Source organism: Neoarius graeffei, chromosome 5, assembly GCF_027579695.1.
Source record: "Neoarius graeffei isolate fNeoGra1 chromosome 5, fNeoGra1.pri, whole genome shotgun sequence".
NCBI classification, from domain to species: Eukaryota; Metazoa; Chordata; class Actinopteri; order Siluriformes; family Ariidae; genus Neoarius; species Neoarius graeffei.
In genome coordinates this window covers 5,135,626-5,153,170 of record NC_083573.1, presented here as the reverse complement: position 1 = coordinate 5,153,170, position 17,545 = coordinate 5,135,626, and the positions used below count along the sequence as shown (strand labels likewise).

The window sequence follows — 17,545 nt, the reverse complement described above, 5'->3', positions numbered from 1 at the left end:
GAACGTGTACAGCGGGCACCAATAAGTAAAAAATCTGTCAGAAATTGATCAAATTAAAAAGGTATAACTGCTGATGTTTATTGAACACTGATGGAAGGAGTCTCCAGTGTCAGCCCTTTGTCCGAGTCAAATATCAAACTGTGATGTTACGTTTTGCATCACTGGAACTTTGACTGTCAATGAGGCAATGTGACGCTCATTAACAACAACACAAAATTCAAATAGTTGGATAATTGCTGCAGTGTAAGAGGAATAAAACACTTCAGGATGTGCTGTTATTAGATAACAAACATCACGTTGGGAACATTAACCCCACTTAGCCGACGTTGATTATTTTCCAAGAATAACATACCCTTAAATGTTTTATTCTTCATATTTTGTGTAATGTACTTTTCATCACCTCAAGGAAGATAAACATATAAAAGGACATTTCGTTGGGTAATGACAAATGCATGTCTGGATATCTACACCCATTAAAAACAGCTTTGCCCATAGGAACCATGGGAGATATTGGCATTTTAATCAGACATTCAATATAGAATTAGCTATATGAGTATAAAATATACAGGGTCAAAGTGTTCGAGGACAATTTGTTTTCTCAATGAGCTTTGAGTGTCAAATGGCCCATGGCTATTTAGGATATCCAAATCGCGAAATCATCCTGAACACATTATCATGTGGTTCAAGCAGCAATGTCTGCACTGAGGATCTGCAGAGCTCTCTGGGAGAAACATGTCACGACTGGTCAAAACGTGTTGATTGACTTTCTATACCAGCAGCTCGATAGTGCTCATTTTAATATGTTATCATTTCCATAGTACAGTTTATTCACAGGGACTTGTACATTGGACGTGCCACAGAAATGGTTTTCGGAAAAAGTTTTCTGTAACTGTCATGGAAGGAGTCTCCAGTGTCAGCACTTTGTCCCAGCCAATAAGATTTCTTACATCTTCATATCAGAACAGAAGCGTTTACACTTTGTCGTTTCTCATTAACCTGACAAGTTGTTTGTTTTATGAACTGTTCATAGATGCCATAAGTTATAAAAAAGGTTCTGCCTTTTATAGCACAGTTCACAGAGTCCAGACGAATAAACTAGCGAGCTAAACATACAAAAAAAGAACAAAAAGAAGGGACCAGCTACTCTGGAGTGTCGAGCTCTCCAAAAACCTGCTGTTAACAAACAAGACTGCTAATATTAGTGATCTAGCTAAAAACAGAGAGTATAAAATAGAGCCATAAAAATACAGGTGCAGAGTGGCAACCACAACCTGAGCAGACACCAAAGAAACGTTGTTAGCAAGCTAGTTGCCTTAAAACTACACAAAGAAATTTACCACATATCACACACTGTTCATGAGCTAGCTGCCTTGAAAACATGTAAAGAAAGTGACCAGATGCCCAAACAATCATTTTTAGCGAGTTAGCTGTCTCAATAACACGTAAAGAAAGTGAACAGATGAAAAAAAGTTCATTTTTAGTGAGCTAGGTGTCTTAAAAACATGGAAGGAAAGTGAACAGATGAAAAAAACAGTTTTTAGCGAGCTCACTGTCTTAAAAATATATGAAGAAAGTGAAGACACCAAACAATAATTTTTCAGGAAACTAGTTGCCTTTAAAACATGAAGAAAATTAACAGATAAAAAACCAATCATTTTTAGCAAGCTAGCTGTCTCAAAAACAAGTTAAGAAAGTGAAGACACCCAACGATAATTTTTCAGTAAGCTAGCTGCCTTTAAAACATGTGAAGGAAAGTGAACAGATGAAAAAACGAACATTTTCAGTGAGTTAGCTGTCTCAAAAACATGTGAAGAAAGTGAAAAGATGCCAAACAGTTTTAGTGAGCTAGCTGTCTTAAAAACATGTGAAGAAAGTGAAAAGATGCCAAACATTTTTAGCGAGCTAGCTGTCTAAAAACATGCGAAGAAAGTGAAAAGATGCCAAACATTTTTAGCGAGCTAGCTGTCTTAAAAATATGTGAAGAAAGTGAAAAGATGCCAAACAGTTTTAGCGAGCTAGCTGTCTAAAAACGTGAAGAAAGTGAAAAGATGCCAAACATTTTTAGCGAGCTAGCTGTCTTAAAAACGTGAAGAAAGTGAAAAGATGCCAAACAGTTTTAGCGAGCTAGCTGTCTTAAAAACATGTCAGAAAGTGAAGACGCCAAACAATAATTTTTCAGTAAGCTAGCTGCCTTTAAAACATGTGAAGGAAAGTGAACAGATGAAAAAACGAACATTTTCAGTGAGTTAGCTGTCTCAAAAACATTTGAAGAAAGTGAAGACAACAAACAATAATTTTTTAGGAAACTAGTTGCCTTTAAAACGTGAATAAAATGAACAGATAAAAAACAATCATTTTTAGTGAGCTAGCTGTCTCAAAAACGTGAAGAAAGTGAACAGGTGAAAAAACAATAATTTTTAGCGAGCTAGGTGTCTTAAAAACATGGCAGGAAAGTGAACACATGAAAAAAAATTTTTTTTTGCGAGTTAGCTGTCTTAAAACATATAAAGAAAGTGACCAAATACTGTCCAATAATTTTTAGCGAGCTAGCTGCCTTAAAAACACGTAAAGAAAGTGAACAGATGAAAAAAAGTTCATTTTTCGTGAGCTAGCTGCCTTTAAAACATGTGAAGGAAAGTGAACAGATGAAAAAAAGATCATTTTTAGCGAGCTAGCTGTCTCAAAAACATTTGAAAAAAGTGAAAAAATGGCAAACAGTTTTAGCGAGCTAGCTGTCTTGAAAACATGTTAAGAAAGTGAAGACACCAAACAATAATTTTTCAGTAAGCTAGCTGCCTTTAAAACATGTGAAGGAACGTGAACAGATGAAAAAATGAACATTTTTAGTGAGCGAGCTGTCTCAAAAACATGTGAAGAAAGTGAAAAGATGCCAAACATTTTTAGCGAGCTAGCTGTCTTAAAAATATGTGAAGAAAGTGAAAAGATGCCAAACATTTTTAGCGAGCTAGCTGTTTTAAAAACGTGAAGAAAGTGAAGATGCCAAACAATAATTTTTCAGTAAGCTAGCTGCCTTTAAAACATGAAGGAAAGTGAACAGATGAAAAAATGAACATTTTTAGTGAGCGAGCTGTCTTAAAAACATGTGAAGAAAGTGAAAAGATGGCAAACATTTTTAGCGAGCTAGCTGTCTTAAAAACGTGAAGAAAGTGAAAAGATGCCAAACATTTTTAGCGAGCTAGCTGTCTTAAAAACATGTCAGAAAGTGAAGACGCCAAACAATTATTTTTCAGTAAGCTAGCTGCCTTTAAAACATGTGAAGGAAAATGAACAGATGAAAAAACGAACATTTTTAGTGAGTTAGCTGTCTCAAAAACATTTGAAGAAAGTGAAGACAACAAACAATAATTTTTTAGGAAATTAGTTGCCTTTAAAACGTGAATAAAATGAACAGATAAAAAAACCCAATCATTTTTAGCGAGCTAGCTGTCTCAAAAACATGTGAAGAAAGTGAACAGGTGAAAAAACAATAATTTTTAGCGAGCTAGGTGTCTTAAAACATGGCAGGAAAGTGAACACATGAAAAAAAAAACTAATTTTTTTGCGAGTTAGCTGTCTTAAAACATATAAAGAAAGTGACCAAATACTGTCCAATAATTATTAGCGAGCTAGCTGCCTTAAAAACATGTAAAGAAAGTGAACAGATGAAAAAAAGTTCATTTTTTGTGAGCTAGCTGCCTTTAAAACATGTGAAGGAAAGTGAACAGATGAAAAAAAGATCATTTTTAGCGAGCTAGCTGTCTCAAAAACATTTGAAAAAAGTGAAAACATGCCAAGCAGTTTTAGCGAGCTAGCTGTCTTAAAAACATGTTAAGAAAGTGAAGACACCAAACGATAATTTTTCAGTAAGCTAGCTGCCTTTAAAACATGTGAAGGAATGTGAACAGATGAAAAAACGAACATTTTTAGTGAGCGAGCTGTCTCAAAAACGTGAAGAAAGTGAAAAGATGCCAAACATTTTTAGCGAGCTAGCTGTCTAAAAACATGTGAAGAAAGTGAAAAGATGCCAAACAGTTTTAGCGAGCTAGCTGTCTTAAAAACATGTGAAGAAAGTGAAAAGATGCCAAACAGTTTTAGCGAGCTAGCTGTCTTAAAAACATGTCAGAAAGTGAAGACGCCAAACAATAATTTTTCAGTAAGCTAGCTGCCTTTAAAACATGTGAAGGAAAATGAACAGATGAAAAAACGAACATTTTTAGTGAGTTAGCTGTCTCAAAAACATTTGAAGAAAGTGAAGACAACAAACAATAATTTTTTAGGAAATTAGTTGCCTTTAAAACGTGAATAAAATGAACAGATAAAAAAACCCAATCATTTTTAGCGAGCTAGCTGTCTCAAAAACATGTGAAGAAAGTGAACAGGTGAAAAAACAATAATTTTTAGCGAGCTAGGTGTCTTAAAAACATGGCAGGAAAGTGAACACATGAAAAAAAACTAATTTTTTTGCGAGTTAGCTGTCTTAAAACATATAAAGAAAGTGACCAAATACTGTCCAATAATTTTTAGCGAGCTAGCTGCTTTAAAAACACGTAAAGAAAGTGAACAGATGAAAAAAAGTTCATTTTTTGTGAGCTAGCTGCCTTTAAAACATGTGAAGGAAAGTGAACAGATGAAAAAAAGATCATTTTTAGCGAGCTAGCTGTCTCAAAAACATTTGAAAAAAGTGAAAACATGCCAAACAGTTTTAGCGAGTTAGCTGTCTTAAAAACATGTTAAGAAAGTGAAGACACCAAACAATAATTTTTCAGTAAGCTAGCTGCCTTTAAAACATGTGAAGGAATGTGAACAGATGAAAAAATGAACATTTTTAGTGAGCGAGCTGTCTCAAAAACATGTGAAGAAAGTGAAAAGATGCCAAACATTTTTAGCGAGCTAGCTGTCTTAAAAATATGTGAAGAAAGTGAAAAGATGCCAAACAGTTTTAGCGAGCTAGCTGTCTAAAAACATGTGAAGAAAGTGAAAAGATGCCAAACAGTTTTAGCGAGCTAGCTGTCTTAAAAATATGTGAAGAAAGTGAAAAGATGCCAAACAGTTTTAGCGAGCTAGCTGTCTAAAAACGTGAAGAAAGTGAAAAGATGCCAAACATTTTTAGCGAGCTAGCTGTCTCAAAAACATTTGAAAAAAGTGAAAAAATGCCAAACAGTTTTAGCGAGCTAGCTGTCTTAAAAACATATGAAGAAAGTGAAGACACCAAACAATAATTTTTCAGTAAGCTAGCTGCCTTTAAAACATGTGAAGGAAAGTGAACAGATGAAAAAATGATAACTTTTTAGCGAGCTAGCTGTCTCAAAAACGTGAAGGAAGTGAAGACACCAAACAATATTTTTTCAGTAAGCTAGCTGCCTTTAAAACATGTAAAAAAAAAAAGTGAACAGATGAAAAAAACGATCTATTTAGCGAGCTAGCTGTCTCAAAAATAGGTAAAGAAAGTGAACAATCAATTTTTGTGAGCTAACTGTCTTAAAAATGTGAAGAAAGTGAAAAGACACCAATCATTTTTAGCAAGCTTTGCCAAGTCTTAAATACATAGCAGGAAAGTGAACAGATGAAAAAAAAAAAATAATAAAAAAAATATATATATATATATATATATATATATATATATATATATATATATATATATATATATATATATATATATAGCGAGTTAGCTGTCTTAAAACATATAAGGAAAGTGACCAAATACTTTCCAATAATTTTTAGCGAGCTAGCTGCCTTAAAAACATGTAAAGAAAGCGAACAGATGAAAAAAACAATTATTTTTAGTGAGCTAGCTGCCTTTAAAACATGTAAAGAAAGTGAACAGATGAAAAAAACAGATGAAAAAATAATTATTTTTAGTGAGCTAGGTGTCTTAAAACAAGAAAAAATGAACCAAACACCAAACAAACATTGTGAGCAAGATCTGTGCCTTAAACTCTCAGAGTAGAGAATGTGAGCAGACTTTCTTCTTCTTTTATTCATTTATTTTTTGGCAAAGGCATGTGTTTGTTTGTTTGTTTGTTTGTTTGTTTGTTTGTTTGTTTGTTTGTTTGTTTGTTTGTTTTTTGTCACGACTGGATTATTATGTATAAAGTGTCCCTGAAGACAGATGGCATTTGAAGTAAATGCTGTTGTTGTTGTTGTTGTTGTTTTCTCTACATACTCAGTACTTCTCTCAATAAGTCTATTTTCTCAAAAAAAAAAATGTCCTTCAGCTAAAACATTTACTCCAGACTTTGCATTGATCCACCACCCAAAAGAGGGCACATATTTTATACTTTACACTAAAAACCTCCAGGGACATGACAGCATCTGTGACTTATCCTGCTTTATTTTTTTTTTTAAAGAGTGAGTGCCATCTAGTGTACTGAACTTGCTATCTACCCCAATCTGAGTCTGATGAAGTTTTCTTCATCAGGGGAGAGCTAGTTAATGGTTAATTAGTGAACGATTGGTGACTATGATGGGTTTCATGAATTAATTTTGAAAGTCACAAGTAAGTCGGTCTATGAATATAATATTTTCATGAAAGCTAAGTTGAGTTTAAAAGCCTGGTGTGGAAATGAAGTGTCCGTTTTAAAGGTGCACGAGTAAAGACTGAAGCTCGAGGTGAAGCAGGTGAAGTACAACAGGTGTTGAATAGACCCCGCCTCCCGGTCCCAGCCATGAACACAAAGCCACACCTCCTGCATCAATGGCCAGCAGAGTTCACTTCGATGGTTTCACATTTTACCCACTCAGTGATGTGTCAAAGAGCAGCCTGAAACAGGGTGTAATCCAACCCATCCATCCATTATCTGTAGCCGCTTATCCTGTCCTACAGGGTCGCAGGCAAGCTGGAGCCTATCCCAGCTGACTATGGGTGAGAGGCAGGGTACACCCTGGACAAGTTGCCAGGTCATTGCACCATTCACACTCACATTCACGGTCAATTTAGAGCCACCAGTTAGCCTAACCTGTATGTCTTTGGACTGTGGGGGAAACCGGAGCACCCGGAGGAAACCCACGCGGACACGGGGAGAACATGCAAACTCAGCACAGAAAGGCCCTCGCCGGCCACTGGGCTCGAACCCAGGACCTTCTTGCTGTGAGGCGACAGCGCTAACCACTATACCACTGTACCGCCCGTAATCCGACCCATGAAATCATTGTATTATCTATCCTCTCAATTCAAATCACCTTGTGGACCAGAATTGAATTGACAGATTAAAAAGTGCGAGTCATTGTTCGTCCACTAGGGGGCAAAATAGATCAATAAACTCAGAACCATGACTTCAGCAACTGAAAAAATATGACAGACATCATTCTTCATGAGAGAGGGGAAAAAAACCAATTATATATCTCATCTTATCATCTCTAGCCACTTTATCCTGTTCTACAGGGTCGCAGGCAAGCTGGAGCCTATCCCAGCTGACTACGGGCGAAAGGCGGGGTACACCCTGGACAAGTCGCCAGGGGCCTCATGTACAAAGACCTGCGTGGATTTCCCACTAAATATGTGCGCACGTCAAAATCGGGAAATTTGCGTACGACCAAAAAAATCCGGATGTATCAATCAGTGCGTACGAAGGTTTCCACGCACTCTCCTGTTGTACATCCCAATCAACGTGGAATTTGGCGCACATGCACGAGCCCCGTTCCCCACCCCGTCTCCTCCCTCAATTATTCCACACTGAATATGTTAATTAGTATAAATAGACCTGCAGTAAGGCCTGCGTTAGGTAAAAGACATGGCAACTTTTACTAACGCGTTAATGTTAATTAAATGTTAGAAATCTCGCGTTAATCAAATTAACATTTAGCATTTATTATTAACATTTAACATTAACATTTATTCGCGTTAATCCCTGCCTTTAGCACAGTGTAATAGAATTCACATACATCACTTAATTGTTCTGTCACCTCCAATTAAAGTGATGTTCAAAGTGTATGCTATGAGACATGCAACGGTCACTGATTGTATGCCACTGAATGTGAATGTAGCCTATACCAAGATAACGGTATGATTCGCATCGTCCGCAGTGCCTGCGCCACAATGAGTGTCTATTTGAGTTACATGGGTTTTGAAAACAAAAAAACACCTTTAGTGCTCTAATGTGTACATTTTTTCGGGGACACCCTGTATTTGAGGAAATGTCTTCCTCTCTTAGTAGGCCCAATATTCCTAGCCACATGTAACCAGAAATAAAACATGTGCACATATTTTCCACAATAGGATTTTAATGACAAATGTATTCTAGCAGGGTGCTAGGGAACAACAGGAGGCCCCCAGTCCATCCCACCCGAGCAGGAAGAGGACCCCCAGCCGAGCGGATCCAGCGTCACTGTCACCTGCCCCCCTTCTCCACCGCCTGCCCCTGTCGCCGGGTCCATAGGCCGGGTGCTGACGCGCGCGGTCCTTGAGTCACAGGGGGAAATTTTAAAGGGGATAGAGGCGATTAACGACAACCTCGAGGGAATCCGCGAGGAATTGAAGGAACTGAATAACACATTAAAAGAATATCTTAAAAAATGAATGGTGTCCCGTCTGTCCTTACCTTTTCACATTGTGGCTATTAAGCGCTGCCGGGTTTGTATGCCATGTCACTGTGGCACCTCGTTGTGAGGCCCAGGGTCTGGGTCCTCCGGCAGGTCTCGCTCCATTATTGGCACGCCGTGCCGCTGCGCCACATTGTGTAACATGCCACACACCACAGTTGTGTCCGATTTGTACGCACTTGGAAATCGTTTCATATATTGATCTTGGTAATTATGTGATAAGGCTACCCCACGCAACATCAACTAATAATATTTCAGTCTGACACCTCGCGGCAAATGCGCGAGGAAGATCTATTAAGCTAGCTGCAATGCATGGTCCTGCATGTGCATTCTTTAATTTAATTAATTAACCAATAGTCAATGGGAATAATATCGAAATGATATTGCTGGGGTTTCTCATTTCCCGTAATTACAATATGGAAGGGATGGTTGATGGATCTGTTGGCATTTACCCAACAGTCTTGCATTATGTGTCTCGACAATGTCGTATGACTGACATACATTTCAATTCACGCATCCTGATGTTCCGATGCATTTTTGGATGCCTCTTATCGCCATGTCATGACTCTTGACCGAGTAGGCCTAAATGTAGTTGCGTTGCTCTGCCTCTAAGTGTCGCCAAGTACCAAGATGCACCAGAAATGTGCGTACGCCAGCCATGAGGTTTGTGTAGAGTACCACACTTTTCCACGCCAAGTCAATCTTTGTACATACGAATGTTTGCGCAGAAAGTGACATACGTAGCTTTTTTGTACGTACGCAAGCTTTGTACATGAGGCCCCAGGTCATCACAGGGCTGACACATAGACACAGACAACCATTCACACTCACATTCACACCTACGCTCAATTTAGAGTCACCAGTTAACCTAACCTGCATGTCTTTGGACTGTGGGGGAAACCGGAGCACCCGGAGGAAACCCACGCGGACACGGGGAGAACATGCAAACTCCGCACAGAAAGGCCCTCGCCGGCCACGGGGCTCGAACCCGGACCTTCTTGCTGTGAGGCGGCAGCGCTAACCACTACACCACCGTGCCGCCGTGCTACTGATACAGTATATTTATTCAAATGATTTTATCGTGATGTTTTTCGAGGGGTGGAGTGAAAGAATATTGGGGCGTGTCTGTAAAAAGACTGCGTAAACACAAACAAGCATCCTGGCCCAGACCTCAGTTTTCCAAATGGGTTTTCTCCATCATATAATACTCTTGTATTGATGCCATGGCTTAAATAATTATTTCTCATCACGTTCTATATATTTTTTAAGGTTTTGATTTAAAAAAAAACGAATCTGACACCTTTAATTGTAATGATTTTGTTTATTTTTGCAGTCAAATGTATGACAGTTGGCCTTGTTTCCTTATTTTGGTTGTAAATAACATAGAAATTATAAATACATACGAGTATATATACACTGGATAGCTTTCATAAAAATTAAGACATTCGCTATGAAATCTGTTGTCATATTACACAGGAGTGAGTCTATAATCTACAAGCTTCTGTGCACAAATAAAAATCGACGCAGCGATGGCATCAAGATAAGGTTGTCCCAAGACATTTCGAACTGAATCTAATTTCATCCCGAAATTCCTGAAGATCATGTGAAGAAGAAAAGAACACGATGTTCATTCATGTTCTCGAAATAATAACTAGCTATTTAACATTCCACGAAATCGAGTCGCACGTGCGCTGATCGCCGACAAGATTGAGCGGAATAACTGTTTTATTCTATCCACATTCACTGGATTTTGAGAAACAGAGCATTTTTATTTTTATTATTATTTGCAAATTCGATCAATAAAAGCTTTATACAAAGCGTCCGACAAAATAATTTCCGCTTAGAATGTAAAAAAGTTGCGAAATGACAGCAATTTGTGAAAAATGCGATAATAATAATAATTCTTGAAAAATAAAAAAAGATATGTTCTTCACATCAAATACTTTCATTCCATATTTTGTTGCTTTTTTTATTTTTTGGGGTTTTGTTTTCGAATAGTTTTTATTTTGTCCTCGGTTGGTTCAGCAACACGCTCCGCCATTTTGTTTTTCTCTACTCTCAGTATATGAGCTGATATCCTAGTCGTAGAGTAGCCAATCAGAGCACGCGATTGCTCATATCCAGTGAAAGTGGATAGAATTAATTTTGATATTGCGACATTTTGAAAGTACAAACTTCTTACGCAGAATTATTGACTGAATGAAACGAACATATAATTAATCAACTATTATTAATTAACGAACAAAATTTTACATACATAATTAGAACAGCTTTAACGTTCATAGCTTGAGTTGTAGTTAATCAGATGTGTATTTTTGCAAATTCTACGCTAAAAACCTTAACCCCGTTCCTCATTTGCTCAAAAAAAACCTTGTAAAAAATGCATTTTTGAATGGTATTTTCCGTCGATACAATGTTGAAAAGTTGAATTTTTACGATGTATAAGAGCCAATCGTGGAATCACCCTCCATTTGATATTTGCTCCCGTTTCCTTGGATGATCTTTTTATTCGCTGCCTTCTCCTCTGCTCCTGCAGTCACCTCACTTGACCTCTGTTCGATAAAATCGTACAGTATTATCTTGCCAGGCTGTAGCTCAAACGTGTCACTCGCAGAACTTTGTGGAATTGGTCAATGAAAGAAGTGCGATTCAAGGCTGTCTAATTTGCCAGCGACGGCGATCCATCAGGCAGCGGAGAAGTGACAGTGGAGATGAATGATAGAGACAGACAGGTGGCTCTTAACGTACGACTGATTTACACAGCAGTGGCACGGGCCAGAGATTTATTGAGTGAACATGATCGTGTTCATTATGACTGCCACCTCGAGACCGTTTCTCTCTATTCCAACAGCGGGGTCACTTTAGATGGAGACGCATCAACAAAGTGGTCGTGTTCAAGACAGACAAAACATGCTGATAAGAACATCTGCACTTTAGCTGGAGCATTTTATGTTGATTTTTTTTTTTTTGTCCTTGCTGCAGAAACATGGCGATATGGGAACCCATGCAGTTTCTTGTTCTTGTTGAGATATAATATAAGGAAGTAAACACTTTGTGTTGTCCTGGTAGAGGAAAATAATCAACAAAGGGAAGCAGAGTTACAGTTTCCACAGTGAAGTTTCCTCTAACAGCACCTCAAGTGTTTTATCCCTCTTATACCACAGCAATTTGCCAACGATGACAAAACACAGCGTACATTTTACCCATTTAATGTGGCAGAACATTCATGAAGCATTCTTGTTACCGTAGGTCCTGTTATTGCTGACGTTATAGTACTGTGTGGGTTTCCTCAGGGCGCTCTGGTTTCCTCCCACAGTCCAAAGACATGCAGACTCGGTCAACTGGATACTCTAAATTGCCCAAAGGTTGCCATATGCCATCTGTCAGCGTTGGACGAGTTGCGACTCCGATGCTCAAGTGCCACTGGCACTTGTAGAGTAAGGCCCAAATACGGATCATGACACTGGGCCCGGTTGAGTAAGTTACGCTGTAGTAGCTGTCAAGAGTCATTTTGAAGTGAAGACAAAAAAAAAAAAAAACAGCTTATCATGTTACTGAGACTGGAGACTCCTTCCCTAAATGCTACATAAACATCTCTTTCCAAAAAAAGTCATCAGAGCAGTGATTACACAATGCGATAGCTATGATATGATGAGGAAGCTGTGTCCGAGTGGTTAAAGAAGCAGCTTTGGGACCAAAAGGTCGCCGGTTCAGTTCCCTGGACCAGCAGGAACACCTGAAGTGCCCCTGAGCAAGGCACCGAACCCCTAACTGCTCCCCAGGCTGCTTTGGGTATGTTGTACGTCGCTCTGCATAAGAGCTAAACGCCATTCACGTAGCATAATGTATTTCTTGGTTAAATAACATGTGAAAGTCAATGTGTTCGTGCTTACTCGAGAAATGATCACGTTCATATAAACATGTCAGAGCTGCTGTTATTTGACCAATTTGACCACCAGTGCTGTTTTTAATCGTTCTTCGTCTGGCTTGGCTTTGCAGTAATGCCTTACAACAGCGCCCATCACTGTGTAGTAGAAGTGGAGAACTTTCTTCTGCTACTGGGTGGAGAAGACCAGTGGAACCCGAACGGTAACATCAAGAAATATAGAAATTAGTTCTTGTTCGACTGGTACAAACACAATCCGTCTTGAAGGGTGTGTAAATGAATTCTGATTCCTCTGCAGGCAAACACAGCACCAATTTTGTCAGCCGATACGACCCGAGATTCAACAGCTGGATCCAGCTGCCTGCGATGCAGGAGAGGTACGGATTATAAAGTTTTTTTTTTTTTTATGACCATGTTAAAGACATGACCGAGTCTATATGATTTGTTCTTCAGGAGGGCGAGTTTCTTTGCATGTTGTCTTGATAAACACCTTTACGTGATTGGAGGAAGGAACGAGACAGGCTACCTGTCCAGCGTGGAGGCGTATAACCTGGAGACTAACGAATGGAACTATGTTTCGTCTCTTCCTCAACCCCTCGCAGCTCACGCCGGCGCCGTCCATAATGGGAAAATCTACATTTCAGGTGAGTCTGTTGAAAGATACAGTCAGATTCCCTTCAAAAATCTTCCTACATTTAAAGCAGGTAGAATCTGAAAGAAATGTCAGATTTGTGGATAAATTGCGTCGATAGCATGTCTAATCACAATAGCAGCAGAAAATATCAAAAATGAACAGATCAAGAAGTGCTTATTTTACTGTTTTTGGATTTGTCCATGGCGGCACGGTGGTGTGTCGCCTCACAGCAAGAAGGTTCTGGGTTCGAGCCCAGCGACTGGTGAGGGCCTTTCTGTGTGGAGTTTGCATGTTCTCCCCGTGTCTGCGTGGGTTTCCTCCAGGTGCTTCGGTTTCCCTCACAGTCCAAAGACATGCAGGTTAGGTTAACTGGTGACTCTAAATTGACCGTAGGTGTGAATGTGAATGGTTTGTGTCGACGTGTCAGCCCTGTGATGACCTAGCGACTTGTCCAGGGTGTACCCCGCCTCTCGCCCATAGTCAGCTGGGATAGGCTCCAGCTCGCCATGACCCTGTAGAACAGGATAAAGCGGCTAGAGATAATGAATGTATGGATTTGTCCACTTGCGATCAATGCATAATGAGAAACTTGGCAACTTTGAAGAAGGCGTTAAGCTCCACCCACCGCACAGTCATTTTCATGTCATGCAGTATATCCTGAAAAAACTTTACACGTACAAGAGTATTTATAATAATATATATGAAAATGCACACAGGTGGAGTCCATAATGGCGAGTACGTGTCCTGGCTGTACTGCTATGACCCGGTGATGGACGTGTGGGCCAGGAAACAGGACATGAACACTAAACGTGCGATACACACACTCGCAGTCATGAACGACCGCCTCTACGCGATTGGTGGCAATCACTTAAAAGGTAAAATCCATATGAATTCAAGTTGTACGGGACAAAAAAAAATGTTCAAAAAGAATTGAGGGAAAGTAGGTTCGAACTTCAGGATGTGCTGTTTCAGGAAAATAATCAAGGACTAATTAGTTTGATTAAGAATTGTTTTCCGAGGACATCACTTCCCAAAGTGTGTTATTCAGCTTATACCACAGGTTTTTCCAGCATTTGAACTTATTTTTAATTTATGAAGAAACGACACAAATATAATAAATATATTCATTTACAGTCACAGTGAATGTTGTTCAGCATCCGAGAAACAAGTTATCAATCGCGCTCGCCGGCCACTTTAATAGGAACTTGTTCTTGAGTCTAAGCTTCCTGTTCTTCACAGGAGTGGAACCCAATGTGTTTTTTATCCTGTTGCATGCTGAGATGCTTTTCTGCTCACCACGGTTGTAAAGAGTGATTATATGAGTAACTATATCCTTCCTGGCAAAAAAAGCTCGAACCAGTCTAGTCATTTTCCTCTGAGCTGTCTTGTCAACAAGACGTTTGTTTTTTCCACCCACAGAACTGTCGCTCGCTCACTCAGTGTTTTTTGTTTTTCACACACAACAAAGAATGTTGTGTGTCAAAACCCCAGGAAGGAGATCAGCAGTTTCTGAAATACTCAAACCAAAAATACTCATCTGGCTCAAACAACACCCATACCACAGTGAAAGAAAGAAAGTCACACTTCACTGCGAGATCACAATTTTTCCCGTTCGGATGTTTGAACATTGTCAACATTAACTGAAGCTCTTGATTTGTATCTGCGTGATTTGATGCATCGTGCTGCTGTCGAGGGATCGGCTGATCAGAGAACTGCAGAAAATAAAACAGCAGGTGGATGTATGGGTGTTCCTAATAAAGTGGCCAGGGAGTGTCGTAGAAACTGATAAAAGTTTCTACGATATGCTAACGTATTAGACCGAGCTCATTAATACCGAGAATGAATCAACACATTCCGACCAATCAGAGTTCAGAATTCAACAGCGCTGTTGCATCAAAGTAACCGACGACACAAGTCAGTTTATCTGTCCTGTTCATAAGCTTCAGTAAGATTTCACTTTTTTTCCATGAACTGCCAAGGAACAATCAGCCCTCGGGCTAGAATTGAAGTGATCTATTTCATGGAGCTCATCTAGATCTTCAAAGATATGACATTGTTTTTTCTTAAGATCACGATTGCATGCTTTATGAATGGGTAAAAAAGAATTGCAAGTAAAAATTTCCGTTTACTTTTTAAATTTTGTTTTGCTGGTTTTAATAAACAGGGTCTCGGGTGAAGAAAATGCGTCTTCCGTTCCGTTCTCCAAGACGCTCACCGATCTCTGTGTTTTCCTGTAGGATTCTCTCATCTGGATGTGATGTTGGTGGAATGTTATGACCCGAAAGGAGATCAGTGGAACATCTTGCAGACGCCCATCCTGGAGGGCCGCAGTGGTCCCGGCTGCGCCGTCCTGGACGACAGCATTTACCTGGTTGGAGGCTACAGCTGGAGCATGGTAACTACAACCAACATCTGGCAAGATGTGAGCAGAAATACACAAGATTGTAGTGGATTGTACCACAGCGCTGTTAACTTCTGCATCCTGATTGGTCAGGAGGCATTGGGAGCGGAGGACGTACGGTACGGTCTGGTGAGGGAACGACCGTTTATTGCTGGGTTTCACGTGACGTCACAGCCGCCTCATTAGTTATTCAAAACTTTAGCTGGTGGTCAACCAAAGCTCAGCTGATGAAGCGTTTGTACGGAGAAGGTGCATTGCTCGCATGAAAAATGCCTTACGTTTGCATTGTTTTAGGATGTTCGAATCGATCAAAGCGTGAAACTGATAAAAGTTTCTTCAGGGTTCGCTGTAACTAATAAAAAAGGGTGAATGAACAAACAGGACGTGCAGAAAGGTGGCTTTTGAACCTGTCACTGAAATCGAAGGGAGCCGAGTCGAAGCATGCTCGAGTTTCACTCGGTGAAAGGTTTGAATTTCCCTCTCAGCTCAGTCCTTCGTGTTTTCCCAAGTGCTTTTCTTGCGATGTGTCGTTATTTTACGGTACTTTTTTTTAGTCCCGAAGCGCTAAAGTCCCCAGCTGTTTCTTTGTTTCCTCCTCACAAAGTCTAAACGCATGAAGGTCGCGACAAAATTCTTCCCCAGCCGTACAGTTACAATGCGCCGTGATCACTTCGTCTCCGTCTTGTTGAACTCAGATCCAGGTCTTTAAAGGGGTTTCTGATGATCTTTGTGAATGATCTAGCTGAGAGATAAGAGCCAACACAAGTGAGAATCAAGCCAACTGTTGTTTTTTTACACTTCAACTTGCAGCGCTTCGTTGTCAAGACGCAAACGAAAAAAAAAACACACTTACACAGGCAAAAACAATCCGGGACTCATTGGGCAGCAAACTTGATAGCGAGGTCCTTTACCCAGCCACATACAAAAAAGTTGTACTGTAAGCCTCCGTATTCTTCCACGCTTTCATGTGTTTTGCGGTGAAGAAGGACGTCTGCAACACCAGATAGTTCGAGATGTCGGGGAACTCGACTGAAGGGTCGTTTTCGAGATCGTATGACAAATCCTTCTTTCCCAGACTGTCGGGGTCGATTCCATTGCACACAGCAATCTTCTGAATAGATCTAAAGCCAGCAGTGGCTTCTAGATTATGAGCGTGCTCTGATAAGTTATCGCTAGTTGTTTGCACTACGGCAGCCGTTTCGACCACCAGCTACAGTGGTGCTTGAAAGTTTGTGAACCCTTTAGAATTTTCTATATTTCTGCATAAATATGACCTAAAACATCTTCAGATTTTCACACAAGTCCTAAAAGTAGATAAAGAGAACCCAGTTAAACAAATGAGACAAAAATATTATACTTGGTCATTTATTTATTGAGGAAAATGATCCGATATTACGTATCTGTGAGTGGCAAAAGTATGTGAACCTCTAGGATTAGCAGTTAATTTGAAGGTGAAATTAGAGTCAGGTGTTTTCAATCAATGGGATGACAATCAGGTGTGAGTGGGCACCCTGTTTTATTTAAAGAACAAGGATCTATCAAAGTCTGATCTTCACAACACATGTTTGTGGAAGTGTATCATGGCACGAACAAAGGAGATTCCTGAGGACCTCAGAAAAAGCGTTGTTGATGCTCATCAGGCTGGAAAAGGTTACAAAACCATCTCTAAAGAGTTTGGACTCCACCAATCCACAGTCAGACAGGTTGTGTACAAATGGAGGAAATTCAAGACAATTGTTACCCTCCTCAGGAGTGGTCGACCAACAAAGATCACTCCAAGAGCGAGGTGTGTAATAGTTGGTGAGGTCACAAAGGAACCCAGGGTAATTTCTAAGCAACTGAAGGCCTCTCTCACATTGGCTAATGTTATTGTTCATGAGTCCACCATCAGGAGAACACTGAACAACAATGGTGTGCATGGCAGGGTTGCAAGGAGAAAACCACTGCTCTCCAAAAAGAACATTGCTGCTCATCTGCAGTTTGCTAAAGATCACGTGGACAAGCCAGAAGGCTATTGGAAAAATGTTTTGTTGACGGATGAGACCAAAATAGAACTTTTTGGTTTAAATGAAAGGCATTATGTTTG

The 17,545-nt window shown here is 39.7% G+C and overlaps 1 protein-coding gene across 1 annotated transcript in view; it reads left to right on the top strand.

The window, feature by feature from the left end:
* Positions 1-17,545, top strand: part of klhl14 (kelch-like family member 14) — a 33,206-nt gene that overhangs the window by 14,419 nt on the left and 1,242 nt on the right. The window contains exons 4-8 of the mRNA XM_060920368.1: positions 12,538-12,627; positions 12,723-12,801; positions 12,878-13,068; positions 13,775-13,933; positions 15,296-15,453. Of these exons, the coding sequence (XP_060776351.1) occupies positions 12,538-12,627; positions 12,723-12,801; positions 12,878-13,068; positions 13,775-13,933; positions 15,296-15,453 (677 nt within the window). The remainder of the gene's footprint in view (positions 1-12,537; positions 12,628-12,722; positions 12,802-12,877; positions 13,069-13,774; positions 13,934-15,295; positions 15,454-17,545) is intronic.